This window comes from Columba livia, chromosome 1 (assembly GCF_036013475.1).
Source record: "Columba livia isolate bColLiv1 breed racing homer chromosome 1, bColLiv1.pat.W.v2, whole genome shotgun sequence".
NCBI lineage: Eukaryota > Metazoa > Chordata > Aves > Columbiformes > Columbidae > Columba > Columba livia.
The window spans coordinates 147,478,811-147,503,278 of record NC_088602.1 but is presented as its reverse complement, the minus strand read 5'-3'; the positions used below and the strand labels follow the sequence as shown (position 1 = coordinate 147,503,278).

The 24,468-nt window shown below is 41.0% G+C and overlaps 1 protein-coding gene and 1 long non-coding RNA gene across 37 annotated transcripts in view; one reads left to right on the top strand and one right to left on the bottom strand.

Annotated features, from left to right (window-relative positions):
• CACNA1C (calcium voltage-gated channel subunit alpha1 C) overlaps window positions 1–24,468 on the bottom strand; it is a 492,189-nt gene that overhangs the window by 110,601 nt on the left and 357,120 nt on the right. For all 36 annotated transcript variants that reach the window (XM_065036455.1, XM_065036462.1, XM_065036245.1 and 33 more), the window contains 4 exons: window positions 12,404–12,494; window positions 3,322–3,348; window positions 1,052–1,212; window positions 53–278 (listed from right to left, as the gene is read on the bottom strand). In XM_065036455.1, coding sequence (XP_064892527.1) covers window positions 53–278; window positions 1,052–1,212; window positions 3,322–3,348; window positions 12,404–12,494 — 505 coding nt within the window. The remainder of the gene's footprint in view (window positions 1–52; window positions 279–1,051; window positions 1,213–3,321; window positions 3,349–12,403; window positions 12,495–24,468) is intronic.
• Window positions 4,730–14,641, top strand: LOC135575897 (uncharacterized). The gene is made up of 3 exons (XR_010467300.1): window positions 4,730–5,021; window positions 9,630–9,702; window positions 14,522–14,641. It is a non-coding gene; the product is annotated as an uncharacterized LOC135575897 (long non-coding RNA).

The following is a 24,468-nucleotide window of genomic DNA, read 5'->3' as shown; positions in this document are numbered from 1 at the left end:
GTTATACATTGAGCAGTAGCCCTCCTTCATTCCCAAAGAAGCACAAAAGTACCTTGTGATTTTAAATATTCTTAGGAGTCGAACACATCTCAACACCGAAATGCCCAGTGGTGACATGATCTTTGTCTCAACCAGGATCGTTTCCAGGATTCCTCCACACACAATGAAACAGTCAAAGCGGTTGAAGAGGGACACAAAATAGGCCTGGAGACCAAGGCTGTACATCTTCAGCAGCATCTCTGCCGTGAAAAGAGCTAGCAACACCTTATTGGCAGTGTCTCATGAAAAACAAACAGAAACAGATTAATGAAACTTAGTAAAAAGACTATCACAGCTAACCATCAACCCTTTCCTATAAGAAACCCCTTCTGGGATCAGTCTGAAAGGTTAACTCCATATAAGCTTGGGTCAGCATGGGCATCTCTTTCACACAAACGTTTTACAAAGATGTTTACAGTGATTCTTAGGTATTGTGCATACAGCTGCAATGTATTACACAACCACACAAACTCCATGACAGGAACATGCCTTCCTGTGCACAATCTCCCATCACGCTTGTCATCTGCAGATGAGAGTGGGAATAGAAGAGCTGCTGTGCTACCTACTGTTGCTTAATTAAGCTTTTCAGCTGCTCTCACCTCCAGTGAGGATTCAACAGTTTTGCAGACAGAAGAACCTTACAAATCACTCTTTCTCACTTCCCTGCTAACTAGAATTTATCACAAATACCATTTCAGGGAAAACCTTAGAGAACCTGTGGCTCCAGTAGCTATCCACAAATTGGAAATCCAGTTGCTGCAAATATATATTTAACAGAAGCTCCTGATTTCACCTGCACCCACTGGAACGTTGCTTTGACTTATGTTTCCTCCGAAACTTCTCCCATTGTGGGCAGGTATTTTGTTGTATTATTTAGGATCCTGCACAGACAGAGGACTATTTGAAGCTGCGCATGCTCCTTCTACATTGTGTGGTCTAATGCATCAGCTCGTCCCTTGGCCCCCTTTTTTGACACGGACAGCAATAAACAGAACCATCCACCTCTCCTCACCTTGGACCTCTGTGAGCCAGTCTGGCTGGTTGTAGTGTTCAGAGGCAATGGTAAGGGTGTTGAGAAACACAAGGAAGATCACCAACCAGTAGAAAACATTGGACTTGACGGCAGCGCGGCACTTTCTTCTGCAGAATCGATTCCAGCGGCGCCAGTAACGACTTGAAAAATTGGAAAAGGAAAAGTTCTTTTCAGATAGGAATCCTTAGGCTATTGCAAATCTCTGTTGAGAGATACTGTAGTCTTGATTTATTGTTTAAGAGTGGTGGAGAATAACTTTAAAGTTCACCCTGAGAAATATTCCCTCATTCTCATCTGAATCGACAGTTGTGATATCCTTCCTTTAGCCACAGGAATAAAGCTAGTCGTAAGACAATTTGCAGCATTTAGGGGTGAATAAACCTCTTCAAGCTATGTCCTAATCTTATTAAGACATCCATCACAGCTATCCTGAGAGGATTTTAGCCCAGTTCCCACAAAAAAATATTCTTGTATTTAATGCTTGTGGCCTGCAATGGGACCTTGCCCAGTTTCAGGGTAGTCAATGAAAGGAAATCCACCATATCCCATGGACCTTTGGATTAAGTCCTTGGAGAGACGAGGTCAAATAAAATCCATGGAACACCTCCAACATTCAGCAATGTTCAGGAGTAAGCCCAGCGTGAGGGCTAACTCTGAACAGGAAAACAAAACTTAGGGGACCTCAGCATCTCACCTTCATGCCTGGAACGAAGGATACCATTTGCTAATCAACAGACCTTTTAAAGTTTGCCTTCCATGAACACATCCCCTTGTGTCACTGATTTCTGAGGGTAATTACTAACCACAGAAGATATTTAAAGCTAATTACACACCTCCTACTCCTCAGAATTTAACTTACATAGCAACCAGTTTCCAGGCAACACTTGCCACTGTATAATAAAACTAATAGTTTTATACAGATATTATATACATGTATACGTGTATGTGTGCATGTGTGTGTCTTTAGAGACAGACGCACATATGACATTAGAGGAAGAGAGACATTGTCTTGGCTAGTCTTCTCTTATATATTACTTCCAGCAATAAACTATGGCTGTGCTTGAGGTTAGGGTTCAGTATCTATATCAACCAACCCAGGCAACGTGAACATCGTTCACTGGCCAAGAATTTTGGAACAATGTTTTAACAGGTAATCAAGTCCGGGATGTTTTAGATATGCAATTTATAAAGTCACACACTCTAGCCACAACAAACATTTAATAAGGGTTGTGTGTTTTGCAGTGGATTTGGGAGAAGAAATGATCTTCCCAGCTTTCAAAATGGACACAAAACTTAGACACTCATGTTTTCATTAAATCATTAGCAATCCCACACACTTTTGTGTGTACTTGTCCACAAATGTGCATGCACATGACCATGCAATTATACAAGTGGGTTTTTGTGCTTACACCTACATACAAATAAATCCATGGACAGTAAGAATGTGATCATGGACACAACTCTTCGTACAGGGATGCATATACGCAGTATGTACACATATGTGCATTCCTGAGTTTACATTATTATTCATTATTTAGGTAACCTGAAGGACTTAGGTGCCCACTTGTTCTAGTTATTCTGAAAATTAGTTTAGTTTTTAACAAAATTGACTTTGGATTCAGTATAAAAGAGGCAGCTGGTTTCCTACTGAAGACGCAAAAATGAACTGGGACCTCAACAACCAAGTTCCACAAGTTCAGTAAGCCTTTCCAATGGAAACCCACAGATGACAACCTGGGGACTCCTTCACATTTTCAAAAGCTCAAAGTCAACAGAAAAACAAATATCACCAGAAAAACTCCACATGTCCCATGGTGAAAGGGAGAATTTCACAAATAAGATGCAAACCTCACCAACTGAAAGATTTGCAATCAAGCAAAGCAGAGTAGTACAACAAAGTGTAGGAAAGCGAACCTAGAGCTGACAGGGTTGGTTTTGATGGATGTAGTATAATTATGCGGTTGAACTCTTATTTCTTCTGCGTTTACATTTTATGGCTCGACATATGTAGGTAGCAATCAGATAGGTACATCCGAGTGAAACACTGTCAGTAGTCCCTGTGCCTTATTTCAGTATGAAACTGAGAAAAAGTATCTTGATTTTTGTTAGATGACTGACTAAAATCTGACAAGTTTGGCAGTATCTCCTAGAATCACCACCATGATCCACAGATGCAGGAGTAAACCACTTCACACAGTAATGAGTAAAACCAGGGGAAAGGAGGAAAAGCGAAAATCAGGTTTACTTACCTAAACTTTGATTTTGAGATCCGATGCCTGAAAGATAAGAATTGTCATTAAAGTCTCTGAAACTGTCCCATACTTCCCAGGCTTTTATGAAAATAGCAATAGAAAGAAACAAATTTAATTAATTTTTAATGGATGCTGTTTTCCTCTTGAATCCCCCGTAAGTCAATGTAGGCTAGAATTCCCTGATACACAAGTCTTGTTTTTCAGTGAGAGTCACAAAGCAGGAGTCATCCCATGATTGGATTCTACCACCTACAGACATCAGTGAACTAACTGGCTTTTCTCTTGGGTAAAAGTCTGGACTAATGCTAGGGGCACTCTACATCTGCTACCCAATTCACTTTTCAAGTATTACTCTTTTTTCTTTTAGTCACTAGGTTTTTTTCTTATATTAAAATATGTGTGACTTCATACAGACAGACTTGCTGATTTCACACATCACCTGTCACTTCAGGATATATAGGAACATTATGAAATCATAGGAGAAAATAATGCTTTTTTTCCCCGCCCAGCAATTGAAGGAAAAACATTGCATGGTAGATATTTCCAAACTTAGATACCAACACTTATTTGTCTTTTTTATCTACATAAATTGGCTTGAATTCAAAAGGGTCTGAACAACAGCAGATTCTGCTGCTATCAATGAAATTTTGGGACTTAAGCATTCCCGAAAATTTGGCCATGTGCCCACTATATATGTGTTTAGATATCTAATTCCCTGCACTTGGATTTATTCGCCTCATCAACCTTTTGTGAGAAGTCACAGGCACAGTGAGAAATAGACCACAATTCTTCAACCACTACCTTGCCCTGATTTACACATGTCCTATAAAGCTTTTTGAGTCCTTGGCTACCTTTTGGTACATACCTAGTGGCACACAGAGAGAAATAAAGGTATGTGGATGAAATGACATGAGTCAGAGGTGATTTAGGACACTTCAAAATCTACTACCAATAACAGAATAAATGAGAATCTGGGGAGTGACTATAAACAAGACATTTCTGCTGGGTTCAAGCATTTCCTAAGGTTCCCTCTAAGATAGGAAAGTGATTCATCCTTGATAACAGTCAGCAAAGGTCTTACTGTACTGGCTTAAAAATGGATTTACTGTTAGTAGACATGAGACAAAGTAATTCTCAAAGCATGTAACATTACTTTCTGTAGCAGTCTTAAAAATGGTCATGTCCCTGTTTGAGGACATCGGTCACTGACAAGTAATCAGTGATGGGTTAGCTTCCTTATGTGGAAGAGATTTTAATGATATGAACATTTCACCAGCAGATGGTCCAAGCCAAAAAAATAATTTAAAAAAAGCCTTTTCACTGAAGATATCATTCCTGCTGTGTCACAGGCAGTTTGTCTGGGCCACATACTAGGCAGCAGTGTGGTTACAGACACACACGAAAACTCCTTAGATAAAGGAGAAATAATATACTGGCTGAACAGAATGTTGAATTATGCTGCAAAGACAAAGCGAGCTTTAACAAGGATGAGGAGTGAAGTACCAAACAGAGCACAGCCTTAGCGTTAAAGCGATCCCAGCTTCTCACTGAGAATTCTTGCTTGATAAGCACACCTTACAAACTGTAATGGATCAGATCTACAGGCAACAAGAAAGAAGGCTCAGACAAGGACACGGCAAAGAAAAAGAAGAAAAAAATCACAATGAAGGAGGAAGATGGGCACTGAACTGGAGATGGTGAGAACTTTCACAGGAAAAGGCTGGGGGTGGGTAGGAAAAGAGAGCAAGAGAGATGTCATGGCGAACCTGCCTTGTGAAAGGTGAAGAGCAGGGAGCGTGAAGTCCTCTGGTGACCCCTCTGGCTAGTGTTTTCCCAGTAAGGGACTTGTGTGGCATTTAAGGAATCTTTTATTTATTTAAGCAAAGGAGATGTAGCAGGTGTAGTACTCATCATGCATGTGATAATTATATCTTTGGAGCATTATGAACAGCAGCCAAGTGCATTCATTGCTCCCACAGGTTAGCTACAGTATTCCCCACCCCGCTCCCTTGCCTTACTGCTATGGCAGAAGGCTTTATCATATGTGGGTGTGCTATATATATAGAACAGGACAAGGAAGGAGGAAGAGATTTATATTTAGAGGCAGAATCCAAGAGTGAAATGGAATTTTGGAAACACAAACTGTACAATAACTGATTCTGAAAACATTATGCCTGAATCTGAAACACGTTTTCCAAATGGCCCTTATGATTAAGAATACTTTGTATTTCAGAACTAGGGCTAACAATGTCATATAAAAAAATGCTTTTATGGCATCACTAGGGGCTGTCAAATAGTCTGGATTTGGGCCTTGCCATGGCCTCTTTGTGAAAGTTCCATACTGGCACTTGCCTGGAGTTCAGGGTGGACCAGATTCTCTGCTGAGTTTCAACATGGACCTTCTGCATCCCTAGTGTCCTGGGAGCTTTATGTTATTGGGAGAAAGTGAGTATCCCCATTTGTGTCCAACTCTGGAATGTCTTGAGAAATTAGTGTTTAAAACCATGGTATAGGAGCCTATTCAAAAACCAATTCAGATCACTAGTGAGTGTTTGTATCATAGGAACTGTGTAACTCAGATTATAATTTAGAAAGACAAACGCAAAAATCAAACCTCTACTGTCTGGTTAGCTGTCTTTTAAAATCTCTAAAACTCTTCTAACCTTACTCAGTTATGTACCACATACAGATAAGATAGTTTTAAATATTTTGTCAATATAAACTCAGGATGATCAGCACAATTCAAACACAGTAAGATATCCTGCAGTCTGAGAGATAAAGTCTTCATTTCTCTGTTTGTGGTGGACACCAAAAAAGAGAAACTTGTGAATGATGTGCTTGTGAAGGATGTGACACTGTTGTATAACACGGATTGAAGATTTTGTATAATTGTACACACAACAAAAAATTCTAGAAAAATCTTGTAGTTCTCCAAGCATGATGCAAAGGCCATGTTATAGTTGTTTTCTGGTGTAGAAGTTACTAAACATGACCACAAAATTATCTTGCATGCTGGTCACAATTACATTTACACTATATGATCCTGCCTATAGGCAACTATCTTCATGATGACTTAAACATGCCCTTGGATACTAGTAAAAGTTCTCAGAAATTTACTTGCTATGCCCCTGGGTCATACACAACTTTGGGGAACATCCAAAGAGCTGCACCATGCAAATCTTACAGATTTTAGAACTGTGAGAACACAGTCCTGGTGTGATAATGATTCTGTTTTGATGCAATACCATGTATTCATGCAGTTACTGGTCAGGCAGCACTACATTTTTCCCTTCTCTCTGTTCCTGCTGATGACATTTCATTCTTTCTAGTCAGGATTCTGGCAGCCCTGAAGAGAAGACGCCCACCCCAGAGGCCTTTTTTCACATATTACTGGGACAAGACCATATAGTGACATGAAATTTTTAAGGAATGCATGCTGCATACCTGATAATTTGTCAGCCTAATAAAGTGTTGGGGCTAAATTCTACCCTCAGCTATGTCTCTGCAACTCAGACAGAAGGGCCTCCCTCCTTCTGCCACTACCTTCTGTGTAACACAATTAACTGACCATTAACTAAAAGCTTCCAGCAAAACAAATGACTGGCCATGAATAACTCGTGCTCTGACATGGACTGAGATCCTTCTGCTGAGGCAATCACTGAATTTCAGCAGAGTCCACACAGCAATGTCTCGCCTCTTTTTTTCCATTCTTGCCCTTTTTTGCACAAGCACTGAAGGAAGCAACACTGGTTTTAAGAGAGAGGTGGTCCTTGGCCAGCAGCATTTAGAATCTATAGAACATCATTAAGAAAACTGGGTCTGTCTAGCTTAAAATTGAGCTGGTTTGCTATTCAACAGGCTGGGAAAACAGAGCAGAACTTCAGCATTTAGTGAATAATCTTGCTCTCCCTGTAGCAAGTCACAGGCAAGGCCTGTCACAGGATCTGAAAAAGGAAGATAACTCCCCATCAACAAGGGCATGCTATTGTTCTTCAGATACATATCTAAAGCTGACTGTGAATATCAAAAACACCTTGCTCATAATAAATTGGAGAGCAGTAGCTGAGGCTGACACATGTGGATCGATCCTGTGTGTTTTCCTGCTGAAGTCGGGAGTGGTTTTGAAGCTTTTGGCAGAGATGATGTGGACTTTGGTCCTCATGGAAGGTGGCTATCTTGTCATTAGGTGAAAACTAGCAGCTACTATAGTGAACCTCCAAGCGAACAGACTCTTTTGCCTTTACCACTGGCTCGTAGGCTGATTATTGCAAGAGATGCATAGGATTTATGTTCACAATGAGAAAATCACCAAGGGAAAATCACTGATGGTTCAGCTGCCATGAAAAGCTTCTATTGTCCATAATATTTTCAGGACACACTGTTTTCGGTTGGAAAGTCAGGGTAGGTTGTTCATTTTGTTTTATCCTGTTTCATTGTTTCAACCCTCTTTGGTGGAAAAGCAATTGAACTGTCCCTCAAATGTATGGAAATCCTGGCCAAGGTGAAAATGCCAAGTGGCTTACTGTTTCAGTGAAAGTACATAATTTTAAGATCTCTTCCCATTTGTGCTCAAGTGCTTCACTTTTTTATTGAGGCTCTATGGAACACTGGTTTGCACAACAGAAGCTAATACCATATATATAAAAGTAAGCTTTATTATGGCACTCCAGATCTGTTTGGTTGTACTAGAAAATCAACATTCTGGTTGTATTGGAAGATTATATATGCTGACATTAGGCACAGAACAGATTACTACTGATTACGAGCAATAGCCTGTACTCAGGAATCTAAGTCCTGTACAGCAGTAACCACAGAGGCCCAAGGAAATTACTCACTATTGCAAAGTCCTGGGTATAAGGCTATCATATAAATAGAAACTCATTGCTACTAGTTCTGGTTTATCCCGCTAGTGCTCGCTGCAGAGGAAGCATGTTTCTTTGTACCCAGAGACAACAGGTTATTAAAACTGTGACACATCAGAAGTAAGATAAGTTCCACTTCCAAATGCTGTCCTTGAGGATAAAAGCTGTTGTGTTTCTACTGCAGGGCAGATGTCAGTGCAGCACAAGGCAATACCATGACAAGGATGATAGACTGTGAAAGTTGTGGGATGCTTTTCAATGTCCTGTGGAACCCTACAAAACCTTTTTCAGATTCAGATGCCTGATAAAGCTAACACCCATTTTAGGAAGGGAACTAGTCCCTGCCACAGCTCTCCTGATGGCAGCAGAATTACACCAGTAATGAATACGAATGAGGTTTTTGTTTTGTTTGGTTTTAGTTCTAAGAAACTGGACATAGAAAACAAGCAAAAAGAGATTAGATGTTAGATTCCTCCTGAAACTCCTTCTGCTGGTTTGAAGATTGGCATTGCTCCAGACAGCACAGCTGATGAAGGCAGTTTCTATAGTATATATACTATAGAAATAAAAGCTTCTTTGAGACAATTCATCAATAGGAGATAGCTTGTGTTTGAGAGGTACTCTCCTGATCTTACATAGCATATGTCTCTGTGGAGCTGAGAAAGGCTGTCAGGGAAGATCTCCTTTTCTAAAAGACATGCCTGAACCTGGCTTCTCAAGCAGATTTTTCTGTCATTCACAGGCCCAACGTTTCAAAGCTCTACAGCTTTTTATAAGAGCAGAGAGAAAAGCCAGTAATTCTAAGTTACCCTCAATAAAAATGCTTTTTCTTTCAGTCTCCTGGGTACTTTTTTTCCTTTTATCATGAGTGCATTCTGATGGCAGGGTCAGCCTGTCACCATGGTGGTGGTGCTGGGGTGGTTAAATGCCCTAGCAGCCTGATGCCACTAAATAGATAAATATATTACCTTTGACTTGAAATCTCCCTATTGCTTCAGTTATGCCTGGTTTCAACTTGCCCAATGCTGCCTCTGGGAAAAAATGTGTTTATAGAAAGGCAATAGGGACTCATGGCCATTAGCTGACATTAGCAGGCTTGTAAAAATAAAGACTCATCCGCAACAGATGAAACTCAAAAATCGAACAAAACCTTTTCTAGCCATTTCAACTCCAAAACCAAAACCCAGAGGGCAGATGACTGTTCAAAAGTCCAGGCCTAATCTTCAGCTAGAATAAAGCAGGATGGCATGACTCTAATTATTAATGCTTACTCAAAGTCATTAGTACTAGATGAGGAACTTATTAGAAAAGCTCAACTGACTTCTCACATGAATTACCTCTATGCTGGAACACTAGGCCAAGTTCTGATTCTCTGTTTGGGTTACAATACAAGAAGATGCTCACTCAAATAAATTATTGCTTACATTTTATATGTTCCTGCAGGAATAATAGTCTATGGGAGGTTTAAATGAGGATCTCAGTGAGAAGAAGAGGATTTAATACTTCTTGAAACCAGGTAAGCTAGTTTATCTCTCTGCTTGAGTGTGTGATGCAGGAACAAAACAGACCAGAAAGGATTCCAAGCCTCAGAATTAAGGGCAGATCTGAATTTACCGATAACTAAGGAAGCTGCAGCTCCACAAGTTTGAAACAAACATTTTGCAAAAGCAGGGAGCATTGGCAAAATTTGTATCTCACTCCAGAATTTCAAATACAATCATACAGCCTTTCATTTTTCTGGATGAAGAAGCCTATCCATCTCTTAGAGATTAAAAGCAATCTGAGTGAGGCCTTGAGGATCTTAACTGTCCTTGGGTAAGGGGTAAACAAACCCTCTCAATAACAGACTTCAATTCCCCTACTATACATCATGCATTTTCAAATGAAGTGGCAAGTGGCAAAGAAACTGTTTATGTCCCTGAATCTTACATGTCCTGGTGGAACTTAGAGCCCTGTTTTAACATTTATAACACAGGAAGAAGAAATGAAGTTCTGTTTTCCTGTCATTTTCCAATGTCTTCTTCACTAAAATGTGTTGGACACAGCCATCCCTTCTCCTTGCACCAGGAGCATAGTGACTGCAGTGCCAGACCACAGTACTGCCATTCCCCTGTGGGCACCTTGGGCTATTTTAATTAAACTCCATTCTAAGTCATGATTATGTTTAGAGTTGTGTTTAACTTCAGCTCTCCTGGCCACATTCCAGCTAAGATAATTATGTTCTGCTTGCCAAAATTCCCCATGCACTTTCAGTGCCAAACAAGCTATCCCTCATACATCTCCCTATACACTTGTGCCCTTTGTTTTTAAACATCTGTCACATTTTACCCTGAAAGTGGCTGAACTCTCAGGTTGTGAAAACAATCCCTGCATTTAAATTTCATAAAGTGCCTTAGGATCCCTTGGGATTAAGGACATTAAATGAATGCAAGCTGTAATATCAAAAATATATGCAACTTTATAGTAACAGTTTCCATTGTTGTTGGCACTGTGTAGCACCAGGGGGCCCATTGTGTTGGGAACCATAACTGCAGAATAGAGATGGTTCTCCAAATTGGATCCAGCTGGAAGAAGTGGTCACATACCCAGCTGCTGCTTCCTGTAATGTGACAAGAGCACAAGCAACTTGGTGGGGTGCTAAAGGGAGGGCTACAACTGCCTCAGCCCTGTGAATAGATCTAGTCTTTTTCTTTCAGAAAAGAGTTCATAATCCATACTAAAATGCCACACTCAGCATGTAGGCAACAGCAGGCAAGTGAAGAAAAACTATCATAAAGAATTTCTCCTGGGGTTTCTGAGTCGCTGGCTGACACATACAGGAAAGCAGATTGAATTTACAACATATTCTATGCATCACATCTTGTAGTGCAGATAAGATCTCCTCCTTTTCAGTCTGTAGAAGAGGAGGCCAAGGGTATGTGTGGGAGATACAATCAAGGTTTACAACGTCATGAAAGTGATAGATAAGCTGAATGTGGAGTTGTTGATCACCAAATCTCACAGTAGTAGAAGGAGAGGAGGTTGACTGAAAGTAGTAGTAGATCAGCTTGAAACAGATGAGAAAGTACTTGTCTACACAGCAGGTAGTGAACTTCCAAAACCTGTTGCCACAGAGGCTGTGAGGGCAGACAGCCTTAGTGGGTTCAGATAAATCCATAGATGACAGGTCCACAAATGGCCACTACAGGCAGAAGCAGAAGAGTGTCCTCTAACACCTCTAATTCAAGAAGCACGAATTTGGGAACACTAAAAGAGAACTATAAAGTAGGAAATGGCCAGGCTTGCACACTTGTCCTCCTGTCACTGTCAAGACCTGAACACCGAGCCAGCTGGACCACAGGTCTGACAAAATAGAGCATTTTTTATGTACTTATGAGGAGAATTTGACCAACACTGAAGGGCTCAAAGTATGCCCAAGGACAGGACAGAGCCTCAAAATACTCCAGAGTGGTACAGGCTATAGCACTGATAGGCTTAGCCCAATTTTCAAGGAAATTTGGAGGGACTAACGTATCCCCTCTACAGCATAAAGTCTGTTTTTGTTCAACTTGTGCAAAAGCGAAGAAAGGACTCCTCTTGCTCTCTGTGATGCTAAAAAATACACCATATAATATGGTATTCCATACATGCTATCTCACATATTCTTGATCATCTCCATTAACTACAATGATGCAATTTCAAGGAGGAATTACTCCCTCCCAATATGTATTCCTTTGTCACTACAGTATAGTGTTCAGCATTTGAAGGGTGTAATTCAGGCTGTAGGATGGGCATTATCATCCACGTATTTCTATTACAAGACATTGTAAAGTGTACAAGTATCATTAGAGAAATTTAAATAGACCAGTCATTTCCACTCTTTGCTCTACATATCCTGGATTTAATTATCTATCACCAAAGAGGAATTTTAAAATAAGAACACTGTTATCCATCAGTTATTCTTTTAGCTATTATGCAAACCCAGATCTGTTTATCCTGTTTATCCCAGGCATTCTATACTTTATTTACATCTATGTAAACCCAGAGGATCTCCACCACTGCCCAGAGAGAGTTTACATTGCAATTAAGATAAGAACTGGGATCCACATATCTTCTGCACTCTCTCCTTTCATCCATTGTGGGTTTTTTCCCCTTAAAAAGTCTGACATTTGCCCTGGCTTTAACCCACCAAGCTCAATCCAATCCCTACTTACATATATCTGTGTATATGTACTCACGCTAGCCTAGCACCGCAGTTTTCGCCTTCCATATCTGCTCCAGGAACGTTGTCTGTGTTCACGGACTCAGTCTCACTGGTGGGCATGCTCACTGTAAGAGTCAAGAGGAAGAAAAAGAGAAGGTTGTCCATGAGAACGTGGCACATCTATTAATGAATCACATGAGTGAAGGAACTGGCTTAATGAGAAGACCCTCAGTGGCAGCTCCTGAGGATTAAGCAATTTGCTGGCCAAGTCTAGTGGACCCTTGCACAGGCCAGGCTGGGCAGGTAGACTTTAGGAATATACATGGGTTGCTCAAAGGCTAAAAAAAAAAGGAAAGAAGCAGTTGCTCTCTTTCTTTCAGAGTTAGTGCCTGGAAATTTTAGCATTGAGAACCAAAATTAGAGAACCTGGCAAAACCAACAAATAAGCTTTTGCTTGATTCAATGGGACATTTGAAAAAATGCACCTTTACTTGCACCAGCCCAACCATCTCACTGCCCTCCCCAATCTCTTGTGTGATGAGTAGAATGCAAATTAAAAGTATAAGGTTGACAGGTATTCAGAATAATGGCTTCCGCTAGCAAGTACCAAATAAACAACACTGATGGGTACTAACCATTAAGATGTTGCAACCTCATGCTTATAAACTTGACCTATAAGGATAAGAGGGGAATTCAGACTCTCTGACCCATTCAGATCCTACCAAAAAAGGAGCTAATGAGTATGAAATATGGTGGAGATTTTATGTTGACACCCACCAACTAAGAACCAGACAGAATCTCCTAGGCTTTTAAAGAGGTGTCATGGAACAAACATCAAATGAAAGCAACCCTAGATGTGAACCTATCACATCTGGATTCAAGGACCTGTCACATATCTTATCTGTTATCAAACCTCAATAATTTTTTCTACAGATCATAAAAAAAAAAATCACAATTCCATTCCACTGGTTGCTCCTAGGTCTTATATGAGCTCTAATAAATCCTTAATATATAATCATTCAGCATAAGTTCGGAGAATGAATAGGATCCAATATGTGTCTTCCTCCCCCTGCCTTTTCAGATACACAAAACAAATGAAAAAATTATACTTAAAACTGAATGATGGAGTAGTTAAACAGATTTCTCAGATGCCTGGTAGAACTTCAGAACATGACCTGTATCAAAATTTTGATATATATCTCAGATGAGACTTCAGAGCATGCACTATTAGCTGTTGGAGAAGCTTCTAACAGCCTGTGAGAATATGTTACTCAATATTAAGAACATATCTATCTGTGGGTCCTTGGCACAAAAGGATAGTAATAAATCAGTTCTGCATTTTAGTTGGGCAGACGCTTAATGGGCCATGGGAACAAGTCTTCTTCCAGAGGCTAGAAAGATATCAAAATTTTCTTCCAAAGACATCCTGGGTTCCTGCTTATGAAAGCATTATGGTAGTAATGCCCCTCAAAATGAACTATCTTTCCTTTATCTCATCGCAACAATTCACATGCCTACAACATACGTCCTGGGAAATCTAAAGTTCTTCTGTTGTGCTCTCAGGACTATATGAAATAATGGACTCTCAAGTACTCTTGACATAACTATGAAATATTGTACTCTAATAGTGTCTGTTCCTTTCCAAAGACTACATGTTTTCATAATCTTGTCTGTTTGGAAGGACTAATTAAGGAATCAGCTGAATTCATATTTTGATGCGCATGAAACAGTTAAGTAAGCTGTAAGAAAAAACAACATTCATAATTAAAATTTTCACTCCAGACTAAACCCTTCAGGAAAAATCCAAAACATTGATATTTCGCAAGTCGTCTTTGAAGATGAGGTAAAGCACTTTCAAGATGTATTTGAGCTTATTTGCAAATGGAAAACAATATTGAAGACATTAGCAAGAGATTGATTTGCAGGGCAGCTTATTATCTTGAGTGCATGAAGAGGACACTGCACAAGCAACGGAAAAAGCAAGGCACACACATGCAGAAGTATACAAAAGAACATTATATGTCAGTCTGTATAGAGATATATAGACACGAACACAGAGATATATGCAGTGTGGACACAGAGTGCAGTGGAACATTACCATGGGTTTCTGTGGAGTGACTAAACCAAGCAAACTTTCCTTTCTTCTTATCAGGCAAGCCAGCTGGAGTGCTTCCTTTCATAGACAAGAGGATCAGTGGCAAGTACCAGGAACAAGACATCAATAGAGAACATGCAGCCAGTGACAGGCAAAAGAAAAAAACAAGGAACTCAGCTTACACATGACATCCACTTCTGTCTGAAAACTTCATAACGTGAATTAAAAGTACAAGATTAAAACCAAAGGTATATGGAAGTATGTAATATTATAATAGATCATCAGAGGATAATTCTTCCTTGCTTTCTGCTCTTTTTTATAAGTGACTTTTGAGAACATGAAGTTGAATTTAAGTTTATGGGTAAAATCCTTTTTCTGGTGATATAAGTGGCAAAACTCATCTTGTTTGATTGTCTGACCTACTGAAATTGATGAGACTAAGGTGTTCACAATTTATCACAAGGTTACCTCCTGACCCCTGTGGTCAGAACCTGGACTAGCCAGTTTTTGAATGAGATTCCTTGGCTTCCCTTCTTAACTGCTCCAGTATCTAGAAACTCTTTCAAAACTGTCAGAGCCCCTGAAGGAAAGTTGTTGGGGTAATCACATTTCTCTCTCTCTTCTTCTCTGGAGATAAATAATCTTCATCCAACACTCAGATGTACACTGCTTTACCCAAACTAGGATACCTCTAGACTATGTCTCATAATTTCCATTTGAGTTTACATATGGCACTTGTCCTCTGATGTCCTGCATGTCTTTTCATGGCAATATTTATTGTTGATCCTCTGCCTATTATGCACAAAGGTCCTCAGCCCACACAGATCAGAAGTGCATGCACAGGGAAGTCTTAGGGCATACTTCACACTTCCCGAATCTTACTGCTGCAGAAAGCTAAGTTAAAGCCAGGGATGCAGATGCAGCAGCACGGGGGCTGAAGAGACTCCTGTGGTTCAGGCTAGCTTGCTGGCACTGGCTCACGGACATTCATTACACTGCACTGATGGAAAAAGTTAAGGACAATAAAGAGTATTAAGATGGTATCAAGTATAAGAGGAATGGTGGCCTAGAAGTTTAAAGTCAGGACAGACAGGAGATTAGGACAGTAATACCCAACATGGTATGCTCTCATCAGGGCAATCACTTATTTTACCTGGCACCTCACATCAGCTTCCATATCAGGGGATAATCATAAGTGCAGATGCTGGGAGACCCATTCAGGCCAGTTAACATATCCTGAAAATTGAAGATGCTGCAGAAGAGGTGTGTATAAACTGGGACTGAACATGCGAGGAAATAAATCAAATACTGCCCAGATGGCTTTTTTATCTGACTCAGTTCTCAGAGACACAGACCTTGTGCCCACACCCCAGATCCAGTCTAGAAAGCAGGCAGGCATTTTTTGCAGTCCGGGTAATTAATTACTGGAACCACGTACGAAGAATGCTGGTGGTAAATCCATCACAGGAATGTTTTAATCAGGAAGAGATGTTTTTTCTAAATGGTGGGTTCTAGTCCAGACCAGAGTTATATTCAGGACCATGGTATACAGACTATGCCATCTCACTGGCTACTTCCTCCTTGTAATTTTGGGAGCTGAGACAAAAGCAAAAAAGAGGCAAAAGCAGATTTCCTCCCACCTGGGCACAGAGCATCTTAGTAGTGGAAATCCTCATGCCTCACCTCCTGTGCCATGTGTGTTCAGTGACTTGAGTACTCTTACAGGAACAGTTCCGTGTCAGCTTCAAGAAATCCACTGCTTGTAACCAAATCAGAGATCCCCAAGGGGCTTGGTTCTGCCAGACGTAAAGGACACATTGCCTCTCTGTGGGTTCCCCACCTCCACACTTCCCAGCCTTCAAGAAGACCACTAAACCTTCCACCACCATGTACTTTGCATTGAAAATGCTTCGGTGTCCAAACTGCAGCATGGGCAAGGCAGCAATTGATCCCTGTGCATACTATTCACCTGCCCACCTAACAGCCTAAGGTATTAGGTCAAGCAACTAAATACCAATGTCTTATATAAGTGACTTCCTGACAGCAGAGAACAACTCTGCCTGCCCCCTCACCCCTCCATCCTAAGTGACTGCAGGTTGTCAAAGGGGAGAGAAAGCATTTCCATCAGGCAGTTGGCCTTTGCCGGATGACAGCAGGAGCAGCAGTACAGCAGTAGAGCTAACAGGGCAACGCACACACCGACTGAGTGGTTCGCTTCAACAGAACCAGTACAGTGAATCACTAATAATAATGCAGGGATGGGTGCCATAGAAGATATTATGTATTTCACAAAAACATAGAATGGTTTGGGTTGTAAGGGACCTTTAAAGATCATCTAGTCAACCCCTCCTGCCATAAGCAGGGACATCTGTCACTAGATCAAGTTGCTCAAAGCACCATCCAGCCTGACCTTGAACGCATCTGATGATGGGGCATCCACAACTTCTCTGGGCAGCCTGTTCCAGCATATCTGTTCCTGGGGTAAATCATGGTGGCTTTGCTTATATGGCAATCTGTTTTTTTAATTTATCATCACGTCCATAAATTCACTCTGGTTGATGAAATTTCCCATTAATTACATGTTATTTAGGTAGCACAGCATAGAAATTTTCTTAAGGGAAAGTGAAAAAAACTTTTAAAAGGCATGCAAGTATCTCATGGTTTCAACAGAGTGCAAACCATAAGTACCAGTACTACAGTTGCTTCTGAAGCCTTTGCACTTCTTTTATCTTGTCACAGTGTGGCTTATCTCTGAATGTAACCTTTTTCTCCTGGACTACCTGAACTCCAATTTTATACTACTTACATAGCATTCCTGCAGCGACTAAAGCAGCAACAACAAAAGCTATGTAGGAGCTCCCTTAAAAATAAATCAGGGAAATTATTCTTGTTATGTTAATTCTACCTCTGAGATCCAACAGAGAGAAATAAGGACAGAGTCTGCAGCCTGTGACTGGCTAGACAGATGTGCAAGACCCTTTGAGAGCCTCTGTCCCATGTCACTGGCACCAAGCATTGATACCAGCTCTCCTCTTGCACTAACGTATGTCCCTCCTCCAAGAAAATGCCCCATGGACATTCAATGAACTATTAGACTGCAGGTTTCCAACCTCTGAAACAGAAAGCTGGCACAAGCAAATACCCTTCTGTGCAGCCCTGAGATAATTTTTCCTTTACACACTTGGAGAATAATTTGCTCCCAGTTCAGAAATATCATTACCACTGTTGCATCTTGCATTTATGACATGTTTGTCATCTCAGCAGTGGAAGTAATTCCAATATTCAGATTTATCTCCATGGATTATATGTTGCTACAATTGTTGCTGAATCCCACTTTAATACTGTAACAATTTAATAGCCAGACAAGATCATGCCTGGGCAAAGGGTGCCCAGTTCCACAAACATAGACAAAGCACAAATTCTCCACAGATTTTAACGGGACATGTTACTACATGACTTTGCAGATCTGGGCATTAGTTTTAGAACTGCATATGTCGGAGATTATTCACATTGTCTGACTTCCGCATTTCCAGTTTAGCTGTTTGAGTTAGGCCACAGAGGCAGACAGATTCATATCACCAGTTTTCTGAATGTCATACTGGTGTGTCCCTCAACTGTATGGACAGGCTGGGCATTTACCTTATGCCCTTGGGTTAGGTAGCTCACTTGAAACAGTGTGACTGTCCAACAGTATGCCCATTCATATTGAAAAAGACCTGTGGTGGATTTTCAAATTAAGAAAAGCAACAATACACTTGATTGTGTTTTCTAATTGCTCACTTAGACTCCAAGTTCTCCAACACTCCAATTTCTATAGGTATTGAATTACTTTGCAAAATACAGGTCTAAATCACCCCTTTTGTCCACTCTGGCATTTGAGGTCAGAAGGACCTGTGGTCACTCCACCACCATGTCACCTTATTGTGTCACCTTGGCCATATGACCAAGCCTTTCTATGTATCTGTTCAGTTTCCCTAAGAGGAGAATTATAATTCTGCACTCACCTTGCAGATCTCTCTGAGATCTGCAGATGAAACACATTACAATAAGTGCTAAGTACTGTAGTTATTACTGATGCTAATGTCTCCCAAGTGAAACTGCAGAACTATAAAGCAAATCTAAAGAGCAAAGAAGTCCTGTGAATTCTCCAGCTGGGATTTAAGATTTCTTTTTCCATCAAGCACAACAAGAATAAATTGCAATATCCAGGCTGCTTCCTTTAACAGAATGTGCATCAAGTGAACGACTTTGTCTCCAGTAAAAACCCTGCTTCCCGTGGTGCCTCTCATGCCCATCATTTCACGAATGAGTCTATGGGCAGCTGTCAGAATATCAATCAACTCATATTTTCAGTGGAGAGCTCTCATTTTAATTAATACCTGAATATTGCCTAGCTTTCCTCTTCTCATTGCCTGTTTCAGAAATGCAGCACTCATTCATCTTATTCATTAATTTAAATAAGATACAGCTTTCATTCTACTACATGCATACCGTGTCTTGGGAACAATCAACAAGTATGTTCTTAAATGCAAGCAGCATGCAGAAAGTAAACTGCAGAGATAAAAGATTAATTTTCTCTAGATCACCTGATTTTGTCAGGAAAATATACTAGATATGACTGGGGAACTCTTTTGCCTTTTTTGTATTAAGAAGGAGTTCTGCGATAGGAAAGCTTCCACGGATGAAGAGAAAAGGAAACATGAACTATATGTATGATCTTGGTCGTTACATACCTCCCAATGTTAGACAGAATGCATCAATAAATATAGTAGAGTAAAAAAAAAAAATCCAGAAAAATTAGGAAAATACTTGGAAAATGCTTACCAAGGGCTCAGGGGCCAATGCTCATACAGACAAGTATTTTACACGCAATATTACATTAAATACATGTAATATATAGGGTTTGTATAACCTAATTTTGGGTTATGTACAAATCAGGCAATTGGAAGGAGAGAGCTTGATTCACACTTTCACTGAAGGTCAGCCACAGAATGTAGGATAGTAGTGAAGAGCCATCAAGTGATTGCCAGTTGTATCCACTACAGTCAAAAAGAACAAAGCTTCTGGTAAAAAGATCATCATGCCAGTAAACCAACAGCAAAGGTGTTACAAGGCTTGTCATTGCAGTAAAACCGGGCTGGGCACTGGAAGTATCAAGGAAGACTGATGCAGTGTAGCATGGTTTACTGAATGGAGCAGTAGAGAGTGGAAACATTGCCAACACTGAGATGGAGTGTCATATGACCAAACATTTCATTCATAGATAAATTATATATTTTACAATATAAATGGTAATATTTATTTTTTTATATAGAAAGACTTTCTTTTACATGTCCTTCTCCCCTACCAGAGTGTCACCATATGCACACACACATCCTATGATGTTGAGGAGAAATATCTAAGTGAATTTATACCATACACAAAGAGGAACAGAAGAGATGGCAATATGTATCAACTCTGCAGGCATGTGATTAACAGACCTGTCATTATCACATGCAGGTTATTGAGCACCTACGAATGCATTACCTTGCGACTAATTAATCTTCTTAGGACTTACTTTAGTATAACAAACTCCACAACGACTTTAAACAGCTGCCATTTTTCTTCTTTTTATAGCAATATTGACAGTAACACCCAGTGTTCCAGAAATATTTGTTCATTTCAACCAGTGAGGGGAATACACATTGCCCAGAGGATCACGTAACGGGCACAGTCAAACTCCTGGCCCTGCCAAGAGATGCCTCACACATGTTCTGTTCTGTATTTGAAAGGAAGAAATTAAAATCCCCTTCCTGAAGGGCAAAGGTATTCTTTGCAAACCCTGTGGTATCTCAAACGTCTTGTAAACACAGGATATAGGACTCATCCAAAAACAGACTTCACAGAAAGTCATGTAACTCTCTGCTAAAAAGGACAAACCAAGCAGTCTCCCTGGGTACCTGGCTGCCCTGTTGAGCAAGCATCTAAGTCCATGATAGGAGTCTGTTCGCTGCAGAGCATTTGCCTGCAAGTGCACTGGAATTAGCTCTCTTAATCCCTGGGGGTGAAGAGGGACAGATGGGCTGGGTCACAGGGTGACAGAGCTGCTACCATAACAGATCTTGAAAGATGTCTCTCTCCTGAATCCGGATCCTCCTATGGCATCCTAAACTGTCTTTCTTGTCTGATAAATGACTTGCATTGTTTGCCTCGCTAGGAGCAACAACTAATGTGCCAAAGTGCAAGGCATTTACTTGCCAAAACATGGTTTATAGTGTAAGTTTCTGGTGTCAGTCCAATACTTCTAAACAACCCCTCTGGTTCCCTGCAGAATTCAGAACAATTCATTAAAAAGAAAAAAAAAAAAAAAAGGCAAAACAATTGAGGTTCTATGAGTCTTTCAACAGTATTTTGTGATAGTGAACAAACCACTACAGCACATTCTGAATGGTTCTGCAATATTTGTCTCTCTTTCTTTACGATTTTTAGTAGAGGAAGGTTGGACAAGCAGCAGTGTTGTCAAATACATGCTTGAGTGTACCCCACAAACAACAAACAGGAGCATCTCACTTGAAAACCCTAAGGATTCTATTATTGAATTCTGGTCTGGCAGGCGCCTTAGAAATGAGTATGAGAGATGCAAACACTGTATATGGTGTGTTGGGAAGTGATACAAACATTGATCATGAACAAAATAACTAGCCACAAAGAAAGTGCCCTCAAGACAGCAAAACTGACAACAGAAAGAAAAAAAATCCCTCCTGGTTTGATGGCTTTTGTCCCTCTAATAATCATGACTCTATTCATATTTTGCTCATTGTTATTAAAGAAAACAACCAGCATGTAAGTTTCAAGCACAATTGTGGTTTTAAAGCAGACTACGTATTTCCTGAAATTCTTGTGCATGGGGGAACTTCTGCATCTGCCCACCAATACAAATATACACCCTGCGTGGTGAATCATTAACTTTGATGAGGGTCTCTACTTCAGCAAAAGCATCTCAGTTCTTCCAGTTCACAGCCTTATGAATCTATCTTCCATGCAGCATCCAGGAGAAGCAAAAAAAATTACAGAAGCTAGTTCCAACTTGGTCTGCTTTGGTCATCAAAAACTCTCCAGGGAGTGCTGCTTACCACCTAGATTGCTATGCTTCAAAGCGACTGAGATGCAGCTCTAGCTGTTTTATGACATTCCTGTGTGTCATAAGCCATTTCAAGGTGTGTGATGCCTGAAAACCTGGTGAGAGACCTACGGTTTGTGAGCTAGAGCACATAACAGGATATGTGAGGACAGCAGGGACTGTTCGGATGGTGCAGCGGGTGGGGAGTCATGCCCTGGTAGCTCAGAATGGAAATCTTTCCTGGAGGGAGCTCACACATGCCTGCAGCCAGAGACCTGAGGCAGGAATTGTGCTAGGTCTTTCTGAGGACTATGCCTGGTACTGAAGCAGGAAACTATTCTCCTGGAAGCTGGCCCTTGTTGGCAGAACATCACAAAAACAAAGGAAAGTGAATGTGAGGGAGAAATCAGGCTGTATAATTTCAAAGGGCAGGCAGGGTAACTGGGCAGAGACTGGGCAGAGGCTGGGCCACACATGAAGGGACTGTGGGAAAGAACAAGTGACTGAATATTTTCATTTGAAATACCACTCTGCAAGCTCGAAGAGCAGTGTATGCTTCCTGCATCTGGGAAGACTTAATTTAGGAGTGACTTGCTTAAAATATTTAAGCATTAATATTATCAAGAAAAGAGTGCAGCAAGGCCCTGACTGTCTGAGCAGTCCTGTTGCACTGGCAGTGCCTGACAGAGATTAATTCTCAGCAAGTGCAGACATTTTCTGATAGCAGTATTCATGTGAGATGTGTGAGAAGGCTTCTGGATGATGCCTTCCCTGATGGTAAACAACCAAGCAATTCCATTCACTGATCGACAGGTACAGCAACACACAGATCAGATCTAGATCACTTTGGAGCCAGGGCTGTGTGAAAGTGCTAGACCCCTGTAGATGGATCACAGTGAAATGGTTCTATTCAGCTTCATGATCTGAAATGGAAATCACCTCTCCTCTTCTCCACTGTGCATAAAATTCTGTTTTGAAACCCTAGTCTGTTACATTTCTTCAGTGCCTAGTAAATATAATTCTTGTGATTTTGTGTGGTGCTCCTGCATGTGGTGTTCTTTCAGACACTTTTGCTAACATAATGACTAGTCTGATACTAGACACTATTATCACAATATCATGAGTCAGAAGCATGAGACATGCTAGCTGGGCAGGCTGTGTGTTACTGTGCAGCCAGGAGAAAAGCAAAGAATTGAAGTTAAAGAGTTCTGCCCTTAAAGTCAGCTTGCCAAACCTGTAATTAAAGCTTTCACACCTCTTGAGTAGGGCATTGAGAACAGGTCAATTACCCTGAGCCAAAGAAACAGGCATTTTATAGTGGCCTTGAAATAATAGATTCCTAGTTTGCAAATACTTCTAGCATGCAGGAGAATGAGGGACTGATAACAACAGCTTGAGCTAAGCTTAGTGTGGGCAGGTGTTATGCAAGCTTCCCTCACACAGCTGTGTTAACAAGCAAGTCATTCGTGACCTGGCATAGCCCTGTTATTCTGCTCGTGGTTCTTCGAACAACTACATAATACACTTACATTTTGATCTGCACATCTGTGAGGATCCACACAGATCTGCCACCGCATCCATGTTCTGATGTTTAACCCTTCTGCTACTTCAGCCTAGGGATTTTAATGTAGTCAGAAACATCCTCAGCATGATCTCCAGTGATTCCCACGTTACCTGTCCTTGAGTCCACTACAAGACCTCTGTAGTTTGCATTGGGAGGAACATGTCTGACTGCAGTCCTTCCTCAAGTGGACAAGGAGAAGTTACATGCATTATCCTGTGATTTGTGAACTTTGTAAATGGAAATGAGGGTGTGAGCAGTGCTACAAACACCCATGGGCGCTAAAGTTGGATTTGAATTTAGGCCTCAAGACCTGAAAGGTCGATTCTCTAATCTGCTGATTTATCTCTACAATCCTTCTAACTGAAGAGCTGCTGCAATCAGCAGGCAGACTCAGTGCCACAGCTATTTTCAGTTCCGCTCCTCAGTTGGAAACATTTTCCTTCCCCCGCCACCTCTCCAGGCTTGATGTTGTTGATGAGATAGCTGGGATGAAGAGACCTGCTTTTCTTCCCAGGAGCAAAAACAACCAGAGAGTTTTATCCTATCATCAGCTGTACTGGAGTGGATGGGAAGTTTCTCACCTGATAAACAGAAGTGAGTGGGCACAGAGCAAGAGTGTGACTGCTGCTCTGATAGAGCCGTGCCTCTACTGGCATCCTGCTGCAAGCGTCCCAGGCTTCCCACCAAAACTCTGAGAAGGGCTGGGTGCCATTCACAGCTGTCAGTTCTTCTCAGCTGCATGAGTGTTGGCTATCATAGAATAGTTTGGGTTGGAAGGGACCTTCAAAGGTCACCTAGTCCAACCCCCTGCCATGAGCAGCAACATCTTCAACTAGATCAGGTTGCTCAGAGCCCCATCCAGCCCGGCCTTGAATGTCTCCAGGAATGGGGCATCTACCACCTCTCTGGGTGACCTGGGCCAGTGTTTTGCCACACTCACTGTAAAAAAATGTCTTCCTCATGTCTGGCCTGAACCTCCCCTCTTTTAGTTTAAAACCATTACCCTTGTTCTATTGCAACAGCCCCTGCTAAAAAGTCTGTCCCCATCTTTCTTATAGGCCCCTTCTAAGTACTGAAAGACTGCAATAAGGTCTCCCCAGAGACTTTTCTTCTCCAGGCTGAATTCAGTAATATACATACACGTTCAGCTGTGTATTGTCACCCAGACTCCTTGTCTCCGAGCTCTGCCACAGGGACATCACAACATCACAGACCTCCTGTCAGCTACAGCTCATTGGATGGCTGTGCTGTGCTGCCTTCAGAACAGCAGGGTCAGCTTGCTAACCCCACTTGCATTTGAAACAAAATACTATTGTATTTGCCTTTTTGTGTGCTTGCTTG